Here is a 27,500-nt window from a genome sequence, read left to right as displayed (position 1 = left end):
ACGAGATTATCCACCATGGAATTGCTAACTCATCAGCATATACCACTTGTCAAAGTTTGGTGTCTTAATCTCTTACTGTTTAAGAGATCTAACTATAATAATTTCTCATTTTGAGGACAGGAAATCACAGGCAACCGGAAGTGAATTTTAAAAAAAATAGTTGATGTTACTGTAGACATTTGCAGTCTGAAATAACATATCCAAAACAGTTGCAAACACTTTATCTATAAAAAATATATATTGGAAAAAAAATATTCAAATTATTTAGTTTTTCTCTTATAACCGGAAGTTGTCATTTTTGTTTCCGGTGGAGCTGATATATTTTGAAACTACAAATAAAGCACTATAATGTGATGCAATAAACGTTCCATAAAAGAAAAGATGAAATTTCCGATTTTTTGACCACTTCCTGTGACGACCGGAAGTGACGGCGGACAATCTTAACCCAAATGTTTTTCCCTTTTTGTCAAGATATAATACTCCTAAAAGTTTGGTGTCTACATCTCTTACCGTTTCAGTGATATAGCTATCAGAACTATTCATTTTGAGGACAGGAAATCACGCGACCGGAAGTGAATTTTCCAAAGATATTTGACGTTACTGTAGTCATTTGCAGTCTGAATAACACTTCTAAAAATCATTTCGAAAACTTCATCTATAAAAAATATTGATGGGAAAGAAAAATACTGAAAATATGCAGTTTTTCTCTTATAACCGGAAGTTGTCGTTTTTGTTTACGGTGGGACTGACATATTTCGAAACTACGAGTAAAATGCTATAATCTGATGCTAAAAAACTTTCAAAAAAGAAAAGTTGAAATTTTCGATATTTAAGAACACTTCCTGTGACGACCGGAAGTGACGGCGGACAACCTTAACCCAATTGGATTTGCCTACTTATCAAGATCTATCATCCCTGTAAATTTGGTGCCTTAATCTCTTACCGTTTCTGAGATCTCACTCGGATTAAATATTTTTGAAAAAAGCGGAAATCGGACATATCTGACGACCGGAAGTGAATTTTGAAAAAATGAAAAAAAGTTCTCGGGGTAATTTTATTCTTCATCATCCCTGAAAATTTCAGGAAAATCCGTCCAGCCATTTCTGAGAAATCCTGCCGACAAGATTTGGGGAAAAAAATAATAATAAGAATAATAATAAGAAAAAACAGTAGAATCACTATAAGGTCTTCCGTCTGAAACGGAAGACCTTAATAAACAGAGAACAAGAAATTTTAGTTCAAAACAACGTTGCTAATGTTATTTTCAAAAAGAGAATGTATACAAGATAATATTGTATAACCTTAGAAATTTAGGCTTTAGAGATATATTTTTAAGGATCAGACATCAGATCTGCAGTAAGGAACCATATGCTCTGCTGTCTAGCAGAATGATTTGATTCTGACTGAGATTATAAAGCTATTTCCATTGAATACATTTAAAACAGTGTACTATTTACAACTCGTATGTTCATTTTTCTGTGGTGATGCATCTGTTTTGACGTCATTTTGATATTAACGTCAGCCGGAATAGCTCAGTTGGGAGAGCGTTAGACTGAAGATCTAAAGGCCCCCGGTTCGATCCCGGGTTCCGGCACGGAACAATCCGGCGGCTGACAATTTTTTTTTTTTAATCAAGACAAACTTCTTTTATGTATCAAAATACTAGTAAATAACATTGAAACAACACCCCACACCCCCGGCTAAGTTTTTGCAAGGAATTATGATTTAAAAACTAGCATTTGTGATTTTAAATAGATACATGAGTTGAATTTATTCTAGCTAGATTATACAAAATAGCAATGAAAGAGATATTTCGAACCTCTGTTTAAAATTATGATAAAATGTACGTACTCATAAATAGCCTTGGTTAATGTCACTATGTTCCCTAGATTATACGTCAAGTCAAAGGTACATGTTTCTTTTTTAAAAGTTTACCTGAAACATGTTTATGTACCTGGTGCATTGAATAGTGTACTTAGTGCTTAACCAATGGTTCTACCAGATGTTGTACAGCTTTTATCATGTTATGCAAATTAAGTATTTCAAGCTTTTAATTTTCTATTTAGAATTATCTGTAAAAAAAAATCCTTTACAGATTATCAGTATCGTGGCAAACCCACGGCCAAAATGTTCTCCCGTTGTAGGAGAGACCTATGTGAGGATTGCTAACCGTGGTTTGAGACAATAGATTATCAGTGATCTTCTCACCTAATGGCACATACCATAAAAATTCATAAAACTGGTTGACCATGAGATATCATAACACAGATAAACTGTCAGGGTATCGTATCAGTTAAACCTTTCTAGTGAATGATCTAAGCTTTTGTCAAACCACATACTATTAGTACTACACATGTAGTCACCTATAAGACAAATGTGTAAGCTTTTCTAATGATTTACATGACAAAGTTTGTTCTTTCCTTGTACAAAAATAAAATAATTTTTTTCTCTCCATAAAATACTTTATAAGAAATAATCATTTTTTTTTTGTACTGTATGTTTTAATAAATAAATTAAATGATACATAAACAATATCATCCACAAATGTTTATAGCGCCTTCTTGATTTCTGTGTTCTCGGACTGATCCGTGACAGCCCACATCATATTGGCTTTAGGTGGCGCCTTCTGTCCCCCTCCTCCTCCTCGTTTCAGCGCCTCCAAGACTCTGATAGCCTTCTCTCGTTTCCTAGTTTCGATTTCCTTTTCGTTCTTGTACATAGATCTGCGATAGATGACGACGACCACAAAGGCAATCCAGGCGAGTACGAAAGACACAGAGGTGAACACGTATGAGATAATCTGATACCATTCAAAGCAGTCTATTCCTATGGCGATACCTAAAAATCAAACGAAAAACAAATATACAGAAGACTGTCAAGTTCTGCATTGAAAAAAAAGAAAAGATTTTTTTTATTTCGATCATTACCTGGTATACTGTTGCAGACGTCTGTGCTTCTACACTGTTCGCCGAAATATTGGGCTGCTCTTTGACCGCCACTGCAAAGGATGCTTCCCTTCATGCGCATGCGGTACGCGGAAAAGTGGTCAAGAAACCAAAGATTGTCACAGGAGCAATCCCAGGCAATTCCAGAAACGTCAACTTCCACTAGTGATGTCATGTTTTGTAGAAATGTCTTTGGTAAAGTTGTTAAATTGCTATTCGCCAGATTCAGTAAAGAAACTTTATTGTTGTACGGAAAAGTGGTGGCATCAATAGTCGTAATCCCGCAACCGCTGATGTCAATGGCGTTAACCATTGGAAGAAGATCAAAGAACCCAGAGGAGAAATTCGTCCCCACGTTTGCGTTTTTGATGGCGAGCTTTCCTTGAGGATTGGGAACTCCAGAGATCTTGGTGATATTTAATCCAGAAAATGTATCTGACTCTGTTGATGCTATTGTTCCACCTTCTATTGTCAACGAATCTAGTTCTACAAATGTAGAAAACGCGCTGCTCGGAAGACCGTTGTTGAAATTGCATCCAACCATTTTAAATTCATTGATAAAGTTCAGGTCAGTAAATGTCGTGCTGGATATTTGTAATGTTCCTCCTGTTTTGCAGCCAATTTCTAAATAATTTGTATAATCTCCATTCACAGCTGTATAGTTGAAGGCGCTGAAACCATTAAAGAGTTGTGATGCGGAAATGTCTCCAGTGACGTCATAAATCACCAAACGTTGAGGTTCGGGATTGCTGAAATTCACGTATTCTAGTGGAAGAGTTATTGAGGCGAAATCACATATATAAAGTCCCATGGAGGACGTCGAAGTATCATAAGTACATCCACTCGGAGCAGTTGCAGACGACACTATTCCAATAGAGAGCCCTATTATCACAAATAGTAAGGAAGACATGATGGTCAATTTTCTTGAAGTAGTTTTCCTATTGCTTAACTTTCTGCTCACATCTTTTGGTAGTTACTTGTCTTAGAACCTTCACCTTTCGATACTTATATTCAGGTGTTTAAATATTCACCGTTCCTCAATGTGATAATACCTGTGTGCTATATGTTTTTATAAAGAATTAGATCTAGGTATTTTAAGAAAATGATCAAATACACGATAAGTTAGGTTTGATGTGTCAATGTGGGTTATGTTTAATTTGGTGATTATTGTATCCTTGTGAACAAACGAAATACTTACTTTGTTTACTTTTAAATGATAAGTTCTTTTAACTGTCATTTTCCTTAATTTTTGTTTTTATTTATTTTGTTTTTACTTTTATTTTTGAAAGTTGACATGTATTTGAAGCATGCACTGTGTTTTAAGCAAATGATATTACACATTTAACTTCATCGCCAATATACAAAATGTAGTAAGAGATGCTAACTTGTTTTAAATCATCTTGATTAATTTCATCGCGAGGATTGTCCAACAAAATTATTAAAATGATTAACTTGCTTTGAATTATCTTGATAAAAGTTCAATGGTTTTCTACTATTAAATTCATTTTGCTGTCTTTAAATATTCTGTAATTAACATGTACATAAATTTAATAATTTTTTCAGTTTGCAGTTTGTCACATGGAAGTCATTCTAAGTAGTTTAAGTCCTCTGTCATGCCAAATATCTGTTGTGTCAACAACTATTTTATGACTTTATATATTAAGTTCAAAAGCAAATAATGATCAGAAACATTTATGAAAGAATGTTAAATTCGGTCTTTTAAAATACACACTGAAAGGGGAGGTCCTTATTTATTCCGGTCATCGAATTCTCAGTGAAAAAAAATTAAGTCGACTTCGAAACCCATCTTTAACAGAAAGACTCCCTTTGCTTAAAAAATGACAGATAGGAAAATGATTTTAAGAATAATTTGTTTTTTGGCATTTCAGTCTCTGTGTTACGGAGCTACACACCCTTCTGGATGTACCTACGAAGAATATACAAAACCAGTTGGTGTGTACACTTGTGACTTTACAAATGCAACGTTCCCAGTGGCACTAGGATCCTTTTCAAATCCAAATCCACAAAGATTGAAAATTACCTTCTTCAATGGTAACTTGGTAAGTGCCAGCGTTTTCTCGGGTTTTGGTGCCTATGATGTTTCAACGTTTGACACAAACTTCAAGGCTTCTCTGGAGATTTCTTGCGCAACAGGAGGAACACTGGGGCTTGCTACAACCTCATTTACCGACATGACATACATTCAGGAATTAAGGCTAACCGGCTGCAACCTAAACAACGGAATTCCAGCAAATGTATTCAATGGGATGCAGTTGGATTATCTCCAGATCGATAGAGGGATCATCGCCTCAACTGATGCATCAAGTCTTGCTGGACTGACGATCCAAAAGCTGGCCAACGTCCCCAACCCAATCGGAGGTTTTACCATCCAAAATGCCCAGCTGACCAGCGGAGAATTGGCCGCCAATTTCTTCTCTCCCATCACCACCGTGGTATCCATCACAGTGGATAATGCTAATCTGGTTAATCTCACCAGTGGTATGTTTTCCTCTAATACCGCTCTACAGACAATCAACCTTTCAAGGAACAAATTTACCAAGGTTTCCTTCGACTTGTTTAGTGGTTTGACATCTCTCAGTTCCATTAATATGTCGGAGATCAACTGGGACTGCACATGTAACGATCTCTGGTTCCAGCATTCACTATCCTCAAATTATATTAACTTGTATGGAAATATCCTGTGTATGTCACCCACAAGTTTCCAGTGTAAGTGACTATAAGATGAATACTCAGTTCATAAATGATTTCAGAAATAAAATACATAAATTCAAATTGAAATAGTAAATTTTATTTGCTTATATGTACAGTATACTTGACATGAATTAAACAGGATGCATGCCATTTTAGATATGAAATGGACCCAGTACTATTTTAATGTGTGCGAGAAGAAGGATTTTTGTTTTGGAATACCAGGTAAGATAATGTATATATAATTATGTAAAAATTAAACAGAAGACATATACATCACATCGCCTGGGTTTTAAACTTTAAAACCTTATTTCAAAATGCAAAATTAATCAACATTACAGATATTATAATCACATATGAATACAGATGAATTTATATCAATTTATAACCTATATATTTAATAGACCTATTTTTTGTTATCATAGGCTAAACAGAAACATTCATCCAATTGTTTTAGGATTTAACTTAGAATTTATCTTTCCTCTACAGGTGTTGTTTCCAATATCTTTTGCTACACATGGCATCAGATTTTATTCTACCTCCTGTTGTTGATCGGTTTCACCGTGGCCGCCATTGCTGTTTTCATTGTTGTTAATGTTCGACGGAAAATGATGCAAATTATTCGTGAAATTGAGGCAAAGAAGAAAAAGGCTTATCGCAAGGTCAAAGAGGCGCTTGTCCGTGGAAGAGATGGGCAGCACGCTCCAGCTTCTACCGCCATGTATGGTATGAAGGAGAGAAAATGGATTGATACAACCATTCCGTAGATCTAGATATTTATCAAGTACAGAATGTGGATTATGTGACTTGTCAGACAGGAGTATTGTCCAAATACTAGATACCCTGAAGAGAAATTTAATGCACACTTTTTAAAAGGATCATTAGAAATATTACTGTTTTGTCTCAATAATAATTTTATGCACGGGTATACAAATTCTATTTCTAGTAGTTCCCATATTTCCATGGAATCTACCAGTACATGAAAATTGTACAACTTTATTAGATGAAAGAAAATACTTCATATTCAATTATATAAAAGCAAGTACGATTTTAAAAAGGTCTTTCTTTTTAAAAAACAACAATGAATTCGGATGGGAAATAATTTTCAAGGAAAAAATGTGTTAATTCAAAATATCATTGGAATGTTCTCTCCGATGCAATAAATACCTCTGACTGTGATATTTATTCAAGGGCTACCCTTCAGCATGCTATATGACTTTATTAAGGTCTTTCCATTGTTTGTTTTTTTTTCTATGTAAATATATGTATACATGTGTATATAATACATGGTAGGATGTGTGTAGAATTTAAAATTTCACAAGTTGGTGAGTGATGTTTTCCCCTTGTAAAGTGCCAAATTTATGTTTGCCGTTTCCTGGTATGATTTAAATTGTAATATTTGGGATAAATTTATGAAAATAAAATGATTGCTGAAAAGGATTTTTTTGTTTATAGCAATTGAATTTGATGCTTCGTTAAACCAAGTGTTTTATTTCATTACATATTGGAACATGGAGAACCTTTTTCAACCACAGGACCCTGTTTTGCAGCTGAATTGAAGAAAAGTAGATTTATATTTTCATGATTCTGGCAACTAGTATTTGCAATTTGGATTGTACGATAATATTATGAAAATAATGAGTGTAAATATTAGAAGTCAAATCGAATCCAAAAATCATTGATTTTTTTCCAAAAGATAATGACAGATTAACCCGACAGACATACAAACGAACAGGGCAAACACTTTATACTCTTTCGATTACGAGGGCATAAAAAACATGTACTATATTTTTAGAAATCAATTTTTTTCCCGACCTTTCTCATATCAAGGAATTCTTGTCTGGTTTTTGACTGATTAAAATGTTCAAAGTGTGCGTAAATGTCTTCTATATTGAGATATAAAAAAAAAAATAAAGGTCATATTTTTCTTTTCTTCTAACAAATATAAGATTGATAGACTAAATTGATTGATTTTATATTGTTTACGTCCCAATCCAGAATATTTCCTTATATAGAGACGTCACAATATACCGGTTGAAACAAATGAAAGAGAAAAAAAATTTCAATAGAAAACTGATTTCGAAATCTAGAAAGGGGCTATATTTTTGGTAGAAAAGTGGCGTAGGAAAATATCACGTTCTTCTTTTCAAACCTACTTTAATTGTTGGAATGAAATATTAAACTTAATTTTTCAAAGACCTAGATGAAGTAAATGATTCAGAAATTTATGATATAATCAAGAACTGTAGTCTAATAATGCATTAAACTAATACTATTTGATTTCAAAAACCCCAGTTTTAATAAGTATTGTATGTTTCGAATTCATGAATTCCTTTTTAGCGAGAAATTTAAATCTGTAAAAACTATTCCTTCTGGGTTATCGATAATTATATTTGTATTGTTTATAACTTTATTTTTGACTACTCCATCATGCCAGCTGCACTCCTGAAATAAAAAAAAAATATGTGGAGCATCGTAAAATATGTAATATCCGTAAAATTTAATTAATGATAAGCGAAATAGTAAAAGCATGAAAAATGTTCTTGGTTAACTACATCAAGGAAAAGTAATTAGTAAATTGTTCCTGAAAACATTAGAAAGAAGTAATGTCCTGTGGTTTAAAGGACCAAAATAAGACAAATTATATAACACTAATGCATGATTAAGACTTGAATGAACACTGACACTTGTATCATTAGAGGATATTTACCACATTCAATATCACTTCCCTCCTGTTCCCTGAGAACGAACGTGATCACGACTCGAGTTTCAGTTATCAATTTACCAGAGTATTTGAAACCCACAAAGTAGAAAGTAATGAGAGTGTAAATTACATTTCCCATCAATTCTTTTCAGAAACAATGTCCTTTATATCGGTTTGATTACCTTACACGTTTTCTGTAGCGTCTAGAGAAAAGCTGACACCTGCTAAAGGCATGAGAGATAGGCAATTCGTCATCCGGAAATCTACATATTCTAGGAATTCAGGAAAACAATAAGTAGTACTGGTTTATTGCCAATCCAATCCGATTTACAATGAAACTCGCAGACTTTAGGTGAATAGAATCTAGTTTATTATCATAAAATATAATTTATCATTTTTTGTTTTTATTCGTTTGAGAATATTTTGAAATTTAAAGTGAATCGGGTCTTAAGGACAGATGATACAAACAAAAAAATGGATGCCTGGATTGATATATATTTTTTGGCCTAATTTCATTGCAAATGATGCAAATAGTAAATTTCTAGAATGTAAAGAAATTGTAGACCTTCTTTGATGTTCAAAAGCCTGCCTGTCTGAAACCATCTATACAAATATTTTTCACTTCAAATCACATTTTTGTGAAATTTTGAATAAAAAATTAAAAACCATGTGGTAAAACTTATCTAATTTATTAATTTAAACATGACCTAAGTTGTTATTTTCAATTATTCTGACGTAAGTTTGTATCATCTGTCCTTAAATAAATTGTCAGAAAACATTGCAATTTATTATTATAATCCCGCTTGAAAAGCGGGAAGATTTATAGTAATCGGTATGTCCGTCTGTCTCTCTGTTACGTCCGTCTGTCTCTTTGTTACGCTTTGGGGAACCCATCTCTTATCCGCAACTCCTCTTATACCAGTGAGTAAAATTTAATGAAACTTTCACAGAATTTTTATTACATATTGCCAATTGTGCAACTCCTATTTTACTTTTTCATCCGACACATATTTTGGGTTTCCAGGCCACAGCAAAACATGGACTTTAGCCATTATAACCATGTGGGAGGCGGGAGTATCATTTAGCGAGCTCATTGCTCACAATACCTCTAGTTATCTTTAAAATTGACAGCATGTACATGTATTTTTTTCTGTTCAGAAAGGCATGTTTGAATCAAATCCCTATACAGTAGACAAATGCACGAAAGCTCTAACCTTAGGCCGATGATGGTAATGTGAGTGCAAGGACTTGGCTTAATAATATTTTCGGTTTATCGTACTTTTAAATTAGGATTCTTCAATAACCGTTTGTCTTCTTCTGCTGCAAAAAAATTCCCAAAACCTTGCATGTTGTCACAACACTGAAGCACTTTTCAAGTTTCTCCTATAGTAACAATTTTGATCTGTCGACATTTTAAGTCTTTTCTAAAACGGATTCAGCTTCTAAAATGTGTTAAGTGAGTTTATCTTTAAGATAAACTAGCAACTATTTAAATTACATCAGCTACTAAAGAATATGTTAATAGCAATGCTTTACAAAATTTAGGGGTTCCGTTTACAAACTTTTTTATCTACTTTTACTTGGACAGTTTAATGACCAGCTTTGAAATTGAAATCAGATAGATGAAACTATTTTACAAAAACAATATTTAGTGTAACCTTGATTAACCACAAATACATTGTGATCATGTAGAAAATCACAAACTAAGAAAATATTTATTACGTAATAATTTCTGTGAAAATTTTTTTTAAAAACGCTAAAATTAATACCATAATTTTTTAACAACAAAGTAAAGATTTTATTTTCAAAACATTTTTACAACAAAAGATTGTTTTCAACATAAGAAATAGGCTGTAATAAAATATAAAGAATGCTTAAATCTTTAAAGATGTGAAAAATATTCAAGATGGCGCCTTCACTTCTGTTTCTAAGTGACGTCATTTCCATTAAATACACACGAGCAATGACAGCACATTCTTAGTACGTGTCTTTGAAATAGTCGGAGGTACCTCCTCTTTGGCAAATTGGCACTGTCTGCAAGCAGGGGGTTTCCCTCATTTAATTCTGATGGTCGGTCTGAAATAAATTTAAACAAAGATCTCTGCTATTAATTGCTTTATTTTATCATTCAAAAATGTAACTTCCGGTGTATAACAGTTTATGTTTAACATTGAATGGGATTGAAATTTCTGGTCAATTCTCAATATTTCGCATACATTTGTACTCTGAGATTTGATTTTTCTTATGAGCATAGAACATCTGCAATGATTTTTCATGTCCTGTAATGTATACATGTACTTGTAGCATACTAGAAGGATATGTATTGATATAAGCATGTATTTCTTATACCATTAGTCGTGCTCTCGAGAATGTCTGTACTTAGCGTAAGTTCTTGGCTATTTCTAAGAGAGATTACTGCTAGAGGATCTTTGTCCATAGCAAACACAGTCTCAGGAACATAAATCAAATTAATTTTAGAAATCTGTACTAATGGGCCAATGAATAGTGAAAATTATAATAGAAGTACTATTTCAATATAGATACCAAATATGGAAAAATCAAACAGGGAAAGCTGAAAGTAAAAATGCTGCTATATATTAATTTGATTACATTCTATTTATATCTATTATATTAATACTTTTCATTTTGTCGAATATTCGAAGACATAAAGATTTCATTTCCCTTCATTTAAGGCCGGTTTACACTATGCATCTTGACACATGCATCTGAACTCATTCTTCTATTTTGCCTCCTGTATTTTGATATCTGACTTTGTGTCTCGACACGTGCATTAAAAAAATACACTATACATGTAAATATGCAGATTTAGCCCCTTAAAAACAAAGCCATCCAAGGCCTTCTAAATTATATTAGCTTCAAACGAATTATTCCTTATTTGGCAGGGGATGTTGACTCCTCCATGGCACCTGATCCCACCTCTGATGTTTCGGGGGTCCGAATTTGATCTGCTCCTATTTTGAGCTTGAATACTATTCGTTATCTCCATGTATTCTTAAGGTATGCAATTTTTTCAACCATATGGAGAAAAATAAGACACATGATCTAATCTCAACTCTGAACTTTCTTTTCATGCATCTTGACAATTTCTATTCGATCTGTCAAGATCCAACACCTATTAAAACTGACAAAGGCCTATTTACCCTGTGAATTTAGATGCATGCATGCAAAATACGTTTGTAAAATATGTAATTTATACCGGCCTTTATACACAATATACAATCTCCCTGTTTAAAAGCACACGTAACATACTGGTATTTTACTCTATACGCACGTGTACAGTTTCTGGATGGATTGTGATCAGATCGCCCTCGGTCTTTCCTGGAGTGCATTTCAAAAGTCTGATTATCAGTGTTCTGAAGAATAAGAAAGCACATGTAATATAATGTGTGTCCCTAACCTACTTAATTAATAATCAGAGTACAATGAATGTGCCTCTTTGATGACAAACCTAAACCTCCCCGAAAGGAAACACCCCTTCGAAAACTAGTATAACTGGCAAGGTTAAAATTTACTACACACTGTATATTATTTCATTCGTATCGTAAACTTCCCCACCTAACTGTAAATGCTTTAGATTTGGGGGTGAGAGTACGTACGCTCCTCAAGTCATCTTTATGTTAAACATGTCCCAGCTTTGTTAAGGAAGAAAAAATGTTGCGTTCAAGTCCTGTAGCATAATTATACATAATAAAGTATTCAGGAGGAATGTGACAATATAACAACATATGGAAAATACCGGTATGCCAACAGTGCAAAAGCTATCCATGATCCATGTTGTTGTGATGGTGCAATGATATTCGACAATGTTATGACGATGGAGCGTTGTTAGTGCGATGACGCGATGGTATATGATAACAATTACATGACTGTGCGTTGCTGATGAAGCGATGGTAATGAAGCAAATATTGCTATCTTTTATTGTTCTATGGCACTATCGCAATCGCGTTTTCGTGTCATATTCATCGTTTTGCGCCATCGTCGTCATAGCGTCGCGTCGTTGTCATTGCACCATCAACCCTACAGTCCATACTCGATACATCGTCTCAAGCCACGGTTCGGAGTCCGCATTTAGCTGGGAGAGGATCGTACATTATAGCTGTGGTTTGCGACTTTGTGCTCGATAGTACATATTGAACTTCAAGTACTAGTATGTGGCCAATTGGCCAGATTTCATATAAATTAGACGTATACTCCATCGAACAACATACATGTACAATAAATCATATTCGTTTTGTGTGCTATACTAGTTAACTATAAAAGATATCAAATTAATCATCACACGAAACCGGAATAATGGTAATTGATGAGTCCCCCGTAATAATAAATATCGTTATCAGTGAGTGGCTAGGAAATATGGATCATGAAGAAGAACATATCATAAAAGTGCAAGGATGGGTTCATTTAAAGATCGTTAATTGATGTCTAAGCGAAGGAAAAATTTTATCTGTCGGCGTTTGATTGGCAAATCGATGAAAATTATATCTATTGCGCCTCAGACCCCTGAAAGGTCAAGTAGAAACATGCAAGCTTCAAAGTTAGGTACCGTTATGGTAACTCAGTCGTTAGACCGCTTTCTCCGTGATCGGGAGGTCGTGAATTCGAATCTCGGCTGCGACTGACCTAACGCGATAAAAAGAGGTCTGTGGCAACTGTTCCTTCTCCATTCGCTCGGCTCTTTAAAGTGAAAGTTGCGATCCGTTTTGATGTCCCATGAGACCTTAAAAACCAATGCCCCTACTCGTGACGGGCGATATAAAAGTACATGTATATGTTGCGAAAACGTATGTATCACACATCATATAATACAATACACTAGGATATTTTTCCAAATGAAATATTAATACACTGTATTGAGATATTTGTGCCCTAATTTTGAAGAAATCAAATTTGTATCAACACAATCAGCACTTTTATGGAGGCAGTGTCATTTGAAGCCGACATTTTTTTTCAATAAAAGATTGCTTTTCTGAGGAGTGGTCTTGAATAATTCAAGGGAAAGATAATCATGCCAAGTCTACGCTTGTTTTTTGGCAGAAATTCCAATATTTTCTTCTAAATCAGAAGTTAATTGAATTTCCAATGTTGGATACTCTCATTAAGATAGCAAGTCTGCTGTAAGCGATATCAAGGGCTATCGTGATCCCAATTTTCAGTATATTGTCTAGTATTGAGATGCCCAACAAATTCAAATAAACACAATGAATGGTTTTATTTTCCAGTATATTATATCTGCATTTAGAACATTTACTTGAAGAATGGACAGTATGCAAATTGTAAATTTATTAATATCGTGTATGCTGTTTTTATCACTACATATTCATTTTAACGAAATTGTGCTGTATGTATAAGAGAAGGTGGACGCTAAAAACAATGGGTTTTTTCAGACACAGAAATCTTTCTTTTACTTTCATATTTTGCCGTCTATATATGAATTAAAAATTCTCGAATGGGACGTCAAACAACATACAATCAATCAATCATATAAGAATCTTCAAATCTCACTCTATATATTTTCTTTCATACAAAGCATACAATATACATTTAAATGACCAAAAAAAATCTCATACATGTATGAGGATCAGTAATTTTTCTACATCGATACTTATTTCTTTGATAAGAGGGATTTGCTACATTCTTCCTTTGATTAAAGAGATTACTTAAAAGCGTTTGAGAGCTTGAGATACATTTTTTCTTTCATAAGTAAGCAATGAAATCTCAAAAGATGATTATAATGACATTGATCCGAAACAATTCTCTGCGATGAAAAAGAAAAAATAATCTCTTAAAAAGACTGAAGCTTGCAGTATGGAAATGTTTTATGTAAATCAATTAAGATTTTACTTTCTTTACTCGTAATGCTTCATAAATACTACATTAGCTTCGATGGATACATATGATAGAATGGTGACACTGCATCCCGGCTGAGCGAAACTACGAAGTTAAACACTGCTAGTGTTATATTAATTTTTCATTTCTTTGATACAAAAGAGGCTCTAATTACACCCTGGGGTGCGATGATCGCGAGGGAAATCTGATGAAAGCATAAAATAATGTTTGCTGTCGTCATGTTGTTTCCAAATTTGTCTTACAAATGATCACTGTAAAAAGAGAAAACAAGTGGCACATAGTGTAAACATTCGGAATATCGAGGAAACAATTAACTTAGAAATCACGTCTACTATTTAACCACGAGAAAGTCAGTTAACTCAAACCTTTTGATTCTTTCAAATAAACAACACGTAATATTTCCATATATGGATATTGTGATGTGCAAAATGAGACACTTCCAAAATATAAAAAACCCACTCATTTTCTCTGACTATTTTATTTAAGAGAAAGTAATAAAGTATTGGAATTAATGCACACATTATAAATCCATAAATGGTGCTCAGTCACGAAAAATCATTACTATTTAATAGCAATAATACAAGTGGTCAATCAAAAAAGCAATAACATTTTCTTGTTTCTATAAATACCCAAAGCCGAAAACTTGTTAACCTATGTATGTGTTCCAGTGTCTGTTTTCAATGAATTAAATAATTACTTGGTGTTTATTGATTTCCGTAAAGTCGGTGAGTTGACAATCCATAGGTATCACTACACTAATCCTTATAATCTATCAAGACGACGTAATACAAATTAATGGAGGTAATATTTTTGGATTCGACCTTACACTGCGGAAGGCGGACAGATGATATTTATCCTCATCTTTGATACTTTGAATCGACTTTGTCTTAACTTGGGAAATAGTTTAAGACAACAACAACAACAATTTCCATTTACAAATTTCATAGCAGTACGAAGTTTAATACCTAAATGTCTCGAAAGAATACGAAAAAGACACAACTGACGTGTCGAAAGTTAATCAAAAAAAGGTCATTCAATTATTATTTTAATTCTCCCTTTTATGTCATTGACGGAAATTCATATTAAATGACAATTTAAAACACGTGATATTTGACCATTGATGTAAAGTAATGAAATCATAATTTCGCACGTTACATTTGCGTAATATCCATCATCGTCTTTAAAATACATGTAAATATGGCAGCTAGTTTGCAAATCTACTAGCCTGGTCCCCTGTCACATCCTTGCCAAGACAAGACATCACTTGCCTAGAGACGCGAAGTACACGAAACAAAAAAGGGACAGGGAACCAGGCTAGGAAATCTACCAGACAACCTTAATTAAGAATAGTAAATAGATAAACGCAGTATACTAGTATACACCTTAACATGATAAAAGTCTCTCAAAATCCTTAAATCCTCTTTCTTAGTGTAAGAACTTTCTTTGAGTCAAGAAAATAACGGAAGAAGAAACAATTCCATCACGTGACTCCCAGAAACAAAGGAACACCACAGCCGATCAAAAACAGCAAAACGTGTTGTCGCTAATTGTGTTGAATGAATCTCATTTATCACACACAGGGACATGCTTCTATAGTAAAGCAATTAAAAGAAGAAAGGGAATATGAAATGAGCTTGGTAATTAAATGACCTTTTCACTTGATCCAATGACTGGTCGAATAAGATCAATTTTAGGTGCCAATAAAGCAATTATTTCTCGCAACCTCAAAAATAGACTATATTGAACATAGTGATGGTCTCAGCTAAGTCCAATAGCATTGTAAATATTTTTTTCCATTAATGGAAATGTTTACGTATGCAGAGAAAATATTGGATGAAAAATATTTACGACATGACATGGGATCAAACACCGGCAGCCGAGTTATTAATAAGATACAGATACACAATACCATGTACATACTGATGTTGATCTAAAGCTAATTAATAAGAGAAAGAATATAGACATTGAAATTTGTTGTTCAATTCAAGTGATGAATATATATAAATAAATTAAGCTACAAGCTTGTATATTATAGAAAATTAAATGTTGATTTTTGATTGAAAATGGCAGCAGCTGTCATACATATAGGATACATCATACAGGGTGTCAATAGATAGGGTACATACAGGGTGTCAATAGATAGAGTACATACAGAGTGTCAATAGATAGGGTACATACAGAGTGTCAATAGATAGAGTACATACAGGGTGTCAATAGATAGGGTACATCAATAGAGATAGGGTACATACAGGGTGTCTAATAGATAGGGTACAAACAGGGTGTCAATAGATAGGGTACATACAGAGTGTCAATAGGTAGGGTACATACAGAGTGTCGATAGATAGAGTACATACAGGGTGTCAATAGATAGGGTACATACAGAGTGTCAATAGAAAGGGTACATACAGTGTCAATAGATAGGGTACATACAGGGTGTCAATAGATAGAGTACATTTGTGTACATACAGGGTGTCAATAGATAGGGTACAAACAGGGTGTCAATAGATAGGGTACATACAGAGTGTCAATAGATAGGGTACATACAGGGTGTCAATAGATAGGGTACATACAGAGTGTTAATAAATAGAGTACATACAGGGTGTCAATAGATAGGGTACAAACAGGGTGTCAATAAATAGGGTACATACAGGGTGTCAATAGATAGGGTACATACAGTGTGTCAATAGATAGGGTACATACAGAGTGTTAATAAATAGAGTACAAACAGGGTGTCAATAGATAGAGTACATACAGAGTGTCAATAGATAGGGTACATACAGAGTGTCAATAGATAGGGTACATACAGGGTGTCAATAGATAGGGTACATACAGAGTGTAAATAGATAGGGTACATACAGGGTGTCAATAGATAGGGTACATACAGGGTGTCAATAGATAGGGTACATACAGTGTGTCAATAGATAGGATACAGTGTCAATAGATAGGGTACATACAGGGTGTCAATAGATAGGGTACATACAGAGTGTCAATAGATAGGGTACATACAGAGTGTCAATAGATAGAGTACATACAGAGTGTCAATAGATAGAGTACATACAGAGTGTCAATAGATAGAGTACATACAGAGTGTCAATAGATAGAGCACATACAGAGTGTCAATAGATAGAGTACATACAGGGTGTCAATAGATAGGGTACATACAGGGTGTCAATAGATAGGGTACATACAGAGTGTCAATAGATAGGGTACATACAGGGTGTCAATAGATAGGGTACATACAGAGTGTCAATAGATAGGGTACATACAGAGTGTCAATAGATAGGGTACATACAGGGTGTCAATAGATAGGGTACATACAGGGTGTCAATAGATAGGGTACAAACAGGGTGTCAATAGATAGGGTACATACAGAGTGTCAATAGATAGGGTACATACAGAGTGTCAGTAGATAGGGGACATACAGGGTGTCAATAGATAGGGTACATACAGAGTGTCAATAGATAGGGTACATACAGTGTGTCAATAGATAGGGTACATACAGTGTCAATAGATAGGGTACATACAGGGTGTCAATAGATAGGGTACATACAGTGTCAATAGATAGGGTACATACAGAGTGTCAATAGATAGGGTACATACAGGGTGTCAATAGATAGGGTACATACAGGGTGTCAATAGATAGGGGACATACAGAGTGTCAATAGATAGGGTACATACAGTGTCAATAGATAGGGTACATACAGTGTGTCAATAGATAGGGTACATACAGGGTGTCAATAGATAGGGTACATACAGTGTCAGTAGATAGGGTACATACAGGGTGTCAATAGATAGGGGACATACAGGGTGTCAATAGATAGGGTACATACAGAGTGTCAATAGATAGGGGACATACAGGGTGTCAATAGATAGGGTACATACAGAGTGTCAATAGATAGGGTACATACAGGGTGTCAATAGATAGGGTACATACAGGGTGTCAATAGATAGGGTACATACAGGGTGTCAATAGATAGGGTACATACAGAGTGTCAATAGATAGGGTACATACAGGGTGTCAATAGATAGGGTACATACAGGGTGTCAATAGATAGGATACATACAGAGTGTCAATAGATAGGGTACATACAGAGTGTTAATAAATAGAGTACATACAGGGTGTCAATAGATAGGGTACATACAGGGTGTCAATAGATAGGGTACATACAGGGTGTCAATAGATAGGGTACAAACAGAGTGTCAATAGATAGGGTACATACAGTGTTAATAGATAGGGTACATACAGAGTGTCAGTAGATAGGGGACATACAGGGTGTCAATAGATAGGGTACATACAGAGTGTCAATAGATAGGGTACATACAGGGTGTCAATAGATAGGGTACATACAGAGTGTCAATAGATAGGGTACATACAGGGTGTCAATAGATAGGGTACAAACAGGGTGTCAATAGATAGGGTACATACAGAGTGTCAATAGATAGGGTACATACAGAGTGTTAATAAATAGAGTACATACAGGGTGTCAATAGATAGGGTACATACAGGGTGTCAATAGATAGGATACATACAGAGTGTCAATAGATAGGGTACATACAGAGTGTTAATAAATACATACAGAGGTGTACATACAGGGTGTCAATAGATAGGGTACATACAGGGTGTCAATAGATAGGGTACATACAGGGTGTCAATAGATAGGGTACATACAGGGTGTCAATAGATAGGGTACATACAGAGTGTCAATAAATAGGTACATACAGGGTGTCAATAGATAGGGTACATAAAGTGTCAATAGATAGGGCACATACAGTGTCAATAGATAGGGTACATACAGGGTGTCAATAGATAGGGCACATACAGTGTCAATAGATAGGGTACATACAGAGTGTCAATAAATAGGTACATACAGGGTGTCAATAGATAGGGTACATACAGAGTGTCAATAGATAGGGGACATACAGAGTGTCAGTAGATAGGGTACATACAGAGTATCAACAGATAGGGTACATACAGGGTGTCAATAGATAGGGTACATACAGAGTGTCAATAGATAGAGTACATTTGTGTACATACAGAGTGTCAATAAATAGGTACATACAGGGTGTCAATAGATAGGGTACATACAGAGTGTCAATAGATAGGGTACATACAGGGTGTCAATAGATAGGGTACAAACAGAGTGTCAATAGATAGGGTACATACAGTGTTAATAGATAGGGTACATACAGAGTGTCAATAAATAGGTACATACAGGGTGTCAATAGATAGGGTACATACAGGGTGTCAATAGATAGGGTACATACAGGGTGTCAATAGATAGGATACATACAGAGTGTCAATAGATAGGGTACATACAGAGTGTCAATAGATAGGGTACATACAGGGTGTCAATAGATAGGGTACATACAGGGTGTCAATAGATAGGGTACATACAGGGTGTCAATAGATAGGGTACATACAGGGTGTCAATAGATAGGGTACATACAGAGTGTCAATAGATAGGGTACATACAGGGTGTCAATAGATAGGGTACATACAGGATGTCAATAGATAGAGTACATACAATGTCAATAGATAGGGTACATACAGTGTTAATAGATAGGGTACATACAGGGTGTCAATAGATAGGGAACATACAGAGAGTCAATAGATAGGGGACATACAGAGTGTCAATAGATAGGGGACATACAGAGTGTCAATAGATAGGGGACATACAGAGTGTCAATAGATAGGGTACATACAGAGTGTCAATAGATAGGGGACATACAGAGTGTCAATAGATAGGGTACATACAGAGTGTCAATAGATAGGGGACATACAGAGTGTCAGTAGATAGGGTACATACAGAGTGTCAATAGATAGGGCACATACAGTGTCAATAGATAGGGTACATACAGAGTGTCAATATCTGATTAGGGAGGTATGCCATTACATATGGACTAGGCCATCCTTAAAAAATTGTTTGTTTGGAATTGCCGCCTGAAGGGTTTTTGACACAGGAGGGAGGGAGGGAATTTTTTTTTTTATTGAAGATAAATTTTGATAAAAAAAATCTCAGTAAACGGTAAAAGCATTTTCTGACATTTTAAAAAAGTATCTCCCATCAATAAAAAACCTAATTTTACATAGATCTGACACTATATTTCAGTGTTTTGTATGGTGCATGTGATACATGAAATGGGCGAAAACAAAAATGAATAAAAAAAAATCTTCCTACTCTTGGTCAATAAAATTTTTTCAGGAAGGGGCATATCAATGAGGCGGGAGGCAATGCGAAACAAACTATAATAATTTTATTTTGGCCCTAGTTCCTGAATAAATGATGAAGTTTATTTTTCAACTTATATCAAATCTGTCACTGTACGTTGAAAAAAAAAAGTTTTTTTTTCAATTGACCATAATTATACACACTTACATTACCGTGTATGCTCTCCTGGGATCCTATTATTTCACTTGTGTTTAGTTCTATCATTTCTTCGTTTAGATCATCGTGGAAATACATCCCATGTTCTTCTTTGGTTGATACAGCGTTATATAAATAAGAATAAAACTTCTTTTTTTACCATCTTAAAATTGAAGGTTACATTTTTAAAAATCAAATTAAAATGTATTGCAAACAAAAGGAGATATATGGAAATTTTAAAAAATAATAACCATTTAAACTGTTTTTTCGCTCTTGTGCAAGGTATTCCAATTTTGCACTTTTGATGACGTCACTTACGAAGTCATCAATCTGTTCTGCAATAAGCTCCTCCTTCGTGGGTGCGTCCCATGATAGCTTCAGTTTGACCTTGTTTTTCCGGCGTTTTGGATTTGGGGACATCTGACTATTTAACGACATTTCTGAAAGTAATTAAAATAACTATTATATTAAAACTAAAAAGCACAAACTAAGATAAAACTTCTTATATTAAAATCGATTTTCTTAATTAAATATCAAAATCTTAATCAAAGTTTTTATTTCATAAAGTATTTTTGTAGAAAATAGGCTATATATATACAAGGACATTTTGCCAGACCAGACTTAAATGCAGTGTTTCCAAATTCAGAGTTAACAGCGGTCAGGGAGCCATAAGCTCATACGAACTGAAAAAGTGGAGCGTTCTATTCACGACCAACCCTACAGTAAATTGTATATTCCAGTTCGCTCAGGGATGGAGAGTTGAAATTCGGATAAGTAGTGATTAAATCGTATTTCATAAAAGTTTATAGATCATTGTCCAAGAATCCATGAGGTTATTTATCATTGACAATTTCCTAATTACCATTGAGTACATGGCATATTATCATTGGCAATTGAAAATTTTTAATTAGGACCTTTTTTTTTATTTTACTTTAATGTTTGACAAATAAAGTAAATTAAGAGCGTATAAATAGTCAGTTTATTGGTATTGATCAAGTGCCCACATTAGTAGTAATGATTGCTATATTCAAGTCAAAATGTTTCAATAGTTTTTATTGGTATGCCTTTGTTTGGCTGATTAGCTCAAACGTCTACAGTACTAAGTATCGATTGCTTAAAGGGCCAAACACTTATTAATGAACTATATGCTTTAAGTTGGGGGTTCCTGAAAACTCGGCGTATCCATGATAACCTTTCTCTATCTGAATATTAATATTGCATTCGATATGGATTTTCTGTCCCACAAACAAATATAGCGTAAAAAGTGATTACATGAAAGCGACATAATTTTCCGAAACACACTTCATGCAGTGACGTTTATTGCCCAGCACTACGACGTAGGTATTATCGAGCAGGAAGCAGCGATACAATACAGTTTTGTGAGGAACTGTGAAAGATACCTGTAGTTTTTTGTATGTGTGTTTTCAGACTTTGCTAGGGAATGAATTGCTGAGAAAGTTTTTGTACCTTTCATATTAATTCATCCATTAGTATATATATACTTTTAGCAATCCATTTTTGCTTCTATCTCCGACATAGTTTGGCATTATACAATGTATCTCTTGGATTGAAAGCATCCCACTTTCTTTGCCATATAATCAAAATATTGCACTGTTTTTATATAAGTCTGTTTCTTATGTGACAAATAGGGAAAATACCATCGGTATCTGCTACGTTCAAAGATACCTCGGAAAAAACAGAGCACCTGAAAACCGATAGGGATAAAAATAAGATGATTATTGCAGCTGCCTTAAACGATATATAGTCGTATGATTCAGGCCTCTTATGTGAAATAAATCTCTTAGGACCATTAATATTACGAGGCCCATGGGCCATCTCCCTCACATGAAGAACTTTGGTCATGACATTTTTTTGAATTTGTGATAAAATACAATTTTTTTGAGCAAATACAAAAAAAAAATTGTAAAATCGAACTAAAAAGTGATTCAAAATTTTGAAATACACAAATTTTTTTTTCTCTTTTCTCCCCAACGCGCGAACCATTTAGCTATTGGGAATACAAAAATATTCGCACCTTTTCTTTGAATCTATTAAAGAGGTGCAATAGCTTTGAAATTAATAAAATAAAACATTCTTAAAATTTCTGAATATATTTAACACATTGTACACATTACATATCGGAAACACTAAAGCAGTGAAACGTAAAAGCTGAATTGCACAAATTGTAGTTTTTTGCATTTCTTATCCTTATGTCAGAATGGTTTAATCAAACGTTCATATAAGCCCCTACTCGCGAAATGTCGGAGTTGACAGAGACAGCCGCCATCTTGGGCCCGCTTCAGATATCTAGAGTTCAGATTAACTAATATTAAAACAACTTATATAGTAAGCATCAATAGAAGTGTCTCTATTAATATTCCAAAAATAAATGAAAAATATTGAAAAACAAAGAAAGTTGAAAATTTGGACTTTTTGAATTGGCTTCCGGTAGCGACAGGAAGTACTGTGCGTCCTGGAAAGTACATCATCTATAAACTCTCAAAGTTTCACATTGATATCTTTTAAGTTTAATCTTGTCGTTTTAAAATCAGAAAATGGTCCAAAACTTGGCACCAGAGAGGAATTTCCAAAAACTGTCTTGGACTTTCAAGATATCTTACAACACATCTTTCCTGAAAATTTCATGTAATTCTATCCAGTAGTTGTCGAGAAATCGTGTCAGAAAAATAATAATAATAATAAGAAGAAGAAGAAGAAGAAGAAGAAACAGAGCAATAACTATAAGGTCTTCCGTGAAGACGGAAGACCTTAAATACACAAATTTTGAGTAATACAAAAACTGAATCCACCAATTAGGAATAAAACAAAAGCTGAATTCACAAATTGTGATTCTTCAATATCAGTATACCTGTGTTATCAGTACTAGTAATCTACAGAATGGTGAAGTCTAGTAAAACAGCCACAATCTACGTATACTTGACTTTATGCAGCTACATACGTTTTATAGTATACAGAGAAGGAGCATATATTTTTAGATTTAATTTACTAAACATTTGCATTACTTGCATTGATTAACTATAATAACTGAATGACAATGGGGAATAACTTCATAAATAATTAAAAAGTAGAGTAAATATTCCTTTTGATGATCATAATAGAGCCCTAGCCCTATCTCAAGAACCCTAGCCATGGGGGCCTTGATTTTCTTAATTCCTTGCTTCTGATAATGTCTTTTTTAATATTTATTCTAAAACTTTGGTGTAGAAAAGAAGATTGATTTTCAAACTGTAAATGCATTTTTTCCATTCTAGTATATGACCTTGAGAGCCTCGCCGTAACAAGAGAACCTTTAACACACAGGCCGCAAAGTCCACAATTTTGGAAGACTTGGGCCTACCTTTATGCGTAATTTCTTTTCAATTGGGTTTGACTGTTTAATATATAACCTAGCAGGGTAAAGGGAGAATTTATGCATTTTACTATTAGATCTTCAGAGCCCTCCCTTGTCGCCAGAACAATTGATCTTGAAATTCACAATTTTTGTAGAAGGCTTTGAATTTGGCTAACAGTAAGACTGCACGATGACGTACAAAACAGGTAGTACTACTATACTTTCATGTTAATTAGTTGAATCTGATTGGTCGACAAACATTTGTTAAAAAAACACTATTACCCGCTGAATAATGAAGCCACGCCCTCCAGCGTAGCAACAGTCAACATTGCTTGACGACGGGTGATATTCCAAAAATAGCAACTGCGCAGAATTTATGCGCGCACGGTTCACTATTATATGTATTTGTATAAAACAGTCAGTATAATATGATAAATATTGCATGTACTTGAGTGTAACACTGAAAATTTTCACCCCTCGAAAACCATTGTCAACTTTGGCTGCGTCTCGGTTGACAATGGTTTTCTTGGGGTGAAAATTTTCAGTGTTACACTCAACTGACTCAAGTACATGCAATATTTATATAATAGTGACTCAAGTGGCTTTTCATTTGAATAAACTTGAATTACATAAGACCATTACTCATGTATGCTTTGAATCGGGTTTGTTAGAAATTTACACAATAATTCTGGAGAAGTCGAACGTTTTCAAAATCTTACAGGTGACAAACATCTGACGATATACAGACGCCGGACTCATTTTGATTGAAAAAGCTCACTTGAGCCTATGGCCCAGGTGAGCTAAAAAGTTGATGCATTTTCAATTAACGCTGCATGCTAACATAGATCATGAGCAGTAAAGACTACAATTTCAGACACGTTTTACTATTTTCAGTAAAAGAACCAAGAAAGATCATTTTGAACATTTTTAAACTAAATTTACCTAGCCTGCCAACACCTCACTGAACTCGATGCTCCGTGATTATGTCACTTGTACGACACAATATGAATGAAGAATATATTATCAAGTAAAGGCTATAGAAATCACTGACGGCATCACGTTTGTATAAATACAACTGATTTGCAGAAAAATTATGTCAAGCTTCTCTATAAAATTTAAAAACCGTTTTCAAGTTGCCTGCAAATCTCAAAAATTCCAAAACTGATACTGTCATCTGAATACCTTTATTTGGATAGCCATGTTAATTTAATCAAGTGAAAGAGAAACCTCGCCTTAATTTAATTAAGTGAAATAGAAACCCCATCTTACCTTTGCTTGGCGGCAATCCTATACGGAATAAATTCCTGTTATTAAAGCAGGAAATATTCTTGAATCCGGACTCGTATGCGAGTATTCGATATATAATTAATAACCGATCGATCGGTGTTAATGCAGGAGGACTATTAAATTTGGTAAAAGCCTTAAAACGACAGTAACCGACACTTCTCTCTAATTTGCGACACTTCTGTAACAGGCACTTGTCTGACTGTTGTGTTACGTATAGACCGTCAATCAGAAATGCGGTCCACCATTGTGGTCTTCTTAAGAGCCTCTCAAGAACAGCTTCAATTTGCCGCTTCAATGCACCGATATCAAGAAAATATGTATTTTTGAAACTTCCATCTGCAATAAATTCAGCCAATTGGTCTTTAAAGAGTCGTCAGAGCGATTGTATGGATTTGCTGTATTGATTAGTCTTTTCTGATGACATGTTTTGCGAAACGGAATTCAAGAAGAGTCTTGGATTCGGTTGTTAGTAATCCTATTTGATTCGATGGTTAATGAAGATGTACTATCAGCAATCTGATTTACCGAAGTAAATGATACGTTCTCAGTACTCACTGTTATCTCATTATAATAAACGCGAATCTTCTGATTGGAAGTTTCAGAAAGCTGTACCTTTCTTGTAGAATAGGAGCATTGCTTCATGAATTGCAATATTCTAGATGATGGTAAATGCAAAAGGACAAGATATATATGATAACAGCTGAATTTAGCCCCTTGCTTGATGTAAAAATCGAAACATGGCTAAAATTGTGATACACGTTTGTAGCTTGCAGTGAAGAACTTAAAATGATGCTTGTTTTAAAAGCAGCGATGTTTTTGATTCAAAGATACTTTTCACTTGGGGAAATATAGAACACAAGCTTACCTATCTGAGGTTTTCTATCAAATCTATATAGTTCATACACTAGTATCAGATGCATCTTATGTGTAAAAATCTAAGACAGAGAAGCTTGTGCTCTGTGTTTTCCAAAGTGAAAACTATCTCAAATTTGACGAAATTCCACCAGAATTGAGAAAATTTTGGAAAACGTTCTATTTTGGCATCCTCTTGTGGCCTCCGTGTATGCTTTGAATTAAAATCAGTGCTGATTAAAACAAGCAACTTTGTAAGTTCTCAACTACAAACTATCCCATTTTTAACTTTGTTCTGATTTTTATATCAAATAAGGGGCCAGATCCAGTGGTTACCATACCTTGTCCTTTGGTAGATAGGCAAGCTTGTGCTCTATGTAATTGTGCTTGGAAATTGGTGATTTGCATAAAAATGAGAAAATTCAGAAAATTGCATATTTTGTGACCTTATTAACTTTGTTTGTCCCATAAATTATTTTATTTTTATAACAATCAATATCAATGTTTTATATAACAATCTTGACATGTTTTTAAAAATGAACATTTAAATCGATAGAGACTTCCAAAATCCAGGGGTTAACTTGGCCTATCTTGTACTTTAATTACCCTACCCAGTAAATTCAAAACTTACCATAAAGATATATTCTTTCAGAGCTTGGTCTGAAAGCTGTAATATCTACAAATTAAAAAGCTCAAGAAAACTTGTTTAAACTCAGTACTGATTTGAATCCATCTCTGTCCATGCTAAGTTTATTCTTGGGAATCCTAGCTTCATTTTTTAAGTTAGAAACCACAGACACTTGTTTTGTAAAAAATAAAAAAGGTCGTTTCATAGTATAATGACACACTTCTAAGGTAGCTTACTCCAAACTGCATAGAGAACAATACGTTTGTAAATTGCAGCTAGTTTTGCCTTTAGAAAAAAAAAGTCTACGTTATGCTCATCTAGGATAGTTTATTAACAGTTAGCTGCAAATGTAGCGAAGATGACTGCAATCTCTGATTTATCGGATTAAAATATCAGATTCTCAATTTATTTGGAGGTACATGTAAATGATCAATGCAGTCACGTTTATAAGACACATCCACTCTGGATTTTACGGATGAGTTTATATTTCATGAATGATTTACAAATGTTAATATGTTCACATTTGCCGATAATGAAAATTTCTGTAAAGTTCAGATACGTCTCCAAAGTGAGAAACCAGAAAGAGGGGGATGCTACAAGACTTTAGCGTAAATTAAGGAATATATGTATATGAGAATAATATTCAGTCAGTCTGGGAGCACATGATAATTACACTATAACTCTTGCATAAGAGACTTTACCTGGTAATGCCTATTATTACTAGCTCTAATAATGGTTTTCATCTCATATCCAATCTAATCCATTTTCTTTGGATTTTTCTACGAATGTA

At 34.3% G+C, this 27,500-nt stretch overlaps 3 protein-coding genes and 1 non-coding gene across 6 annotated transcripts; 2 read left to right on the top strand and 2 right to left on the bottom strand.

The window, feature by feature from the left end:
- Positions 1-1,521: 1,521 nt before the first annotated feature.
- On the top strand, positions 1,522-1,594 carry Trnaf-gaa (transfer RNA phenylalanine (anticodon GAA)). The gene has a single exon. It is a non-coding gene; the product is annotated as a tRNA-Phe (tRNA).
- A 949-nt stretch (positions 1,595-2,543) lies between these two features.
- On the bottom strand, positions 2,544-3,855 carry LOC134229302 (uncharacterized). The gene is made up of 2 exons (XM_062711019.1): positions 2,928-3,855; positions 2,544-2,838 (listed from the first exon to the last, which is right to left on the bottom strand). Exons 1-2 carry the CDS (start codon positions 3,853-3,855, stop codon positions 2,549-2,551), a joined length of 1,218 nt encoding a protein of 405 aa, XP_062567003.1. The 3' UTR covers positions 2,544-2,548.
- Positions 3,623-7,049, top strand: LOC134229303 (uncharacterized). The gene is made up of 4 exons (XM_062711021.1): positions 3,623-3,842; positions 4,835-5,672; positions 5,814-5,879; positions 6,144-7,049. The coding sequence occupies exons 2-4, from the start codon at positions 5,138-5,140 to the stop codon at positions 6,419-6,421; spliced, it is 879 nt and encodes a 292-aa protein (XP_062567005.1). The 5' UTR covers positions 3,623-3,842; positions 4,835-5,137; the 3' UTR covers positions 6,422-7,049.
- Positions 7,050-10,132: 3,083 nt separating this feature from the next.
- On the bottom strand, positions 10,133-25,699 carry LOC134229300 (uncharacterized). 3 transcript variants are annotated; one of them, XM_062711018.1, is made up of 5 exons: positions 25,213-25,699; positions 20,843-21,031; positions 20,604-20,698; positions 11,651-11,732; positions 10,133-10,434 (listed from the first exon to the last, which is right to left on the bottom strand). In XM_062711018.1, exons 2-5 carry the CDS (start codon positions 21,027-21,029, stop codon positions 10,286-10,288), a joined length of 513 nt encoding a protein of 170 aa, XP_062567002.1. In that variant the 5' UTR covers positions 21,030-21,031; positions 25,213-25,699; the 3' UTR covers positions 10,133-10,285. The 3 variants fall into 3 exon arrangements, with proteins under 3 accessions (XP_062567002.1, XP_062567000.1, XP_062567001.1); XM_062711016.1 differs by having other exon boundaries at positions 20,604-20,701; positions 25,213-25,695; XM_062711017.1 differs by lacking the exon at positions 25,213-25,699 and adding an exon at positions 24,886-25,037 and having other exon boundaries at positions 20,604-20,701.
- Positions 25,700-27,500: the final 1,801 nt, after the last annotated feature.

Source organism: Saccostrea cucullata, unplaced genomic scaffold (genome assembly GCF_032062105.1).
Source record: "Saccostrea cucullata isolate Sc308-1 unplaced genomic scaffold, CSIRO_AGI_Scuc_v1 ctg35, whole genome shotgun sequence".
NCBI lineage: Eukaryota > Metazoa > Mollusca > Bivalvia > Ostreida > Ostreidae > Saccostrea > Saccostrea cuccullata.
Note: the sequence above shows the minus strand (reverse complement) of the source record. Positions and strands in the feature narration are given on the sequence as shown.

Excerpts from the sequence above, each read along its gene's own strand:
- LOC134229302 (XM_062711019.1), bottom strand. The coding sequence starts at position 3,855 with ATGTCTTCCTTACTATTTGTGATAATAGGGCTCTCTATTGGAATAGTG. Across the intron at positions 2,839-2,927 it reads CGTCTGCAACAGTATACCAG|GTATCGCCATAGGAATAGAC; the intron begins GTAATGATCGAA and ends TTTGATTTTTAG.
- LOC134229303 (XM_062711021.1), top strand. The coding sequence starts at position 5,138 with ATGACATACATTCAGGAATTAAGGCTAACCGGCTGCAACCTAAACAAC. Across the intron at positions 5,673-5,813 it reads GTCACCCACAAGTTTCCAGT|ATATGAAATGGACCCAGTAC; the intron begins GTAAGTGACTAT and ends ATGCCATTTTAG. Across the intron at positions 5,880-6,143 it reads TTTTTGTTTTGGAATACCAG|GTGTTGTTTCCAATATCTTT; the intron begins GTAAGATAATGT and ends TTTCCTCTACAG.
- LOC134229300 (XM_062711016.1), bottom strand. The coding sequence starts at position 21,029 with ATGTCGTTAAATAGTCAGATGTCCCCAAATCCAAAACGCCGGAAAAAC. Across the intron at positions 11,733-20,603 it reads AGGAGAGCATACACGGTAAT|AACACTGATAATCAGACTTT; the intron begins GTAAGTGTGTAT and ends CTTATTCTTCAG. Across the intron at positions 10,435-11,650 it reads TCCATCCAGAAACTGTACAC|ACCGACCATCAGAATTAAAT; the intron begins GTGCGTATAGAG and ends AATTTATTTCAG.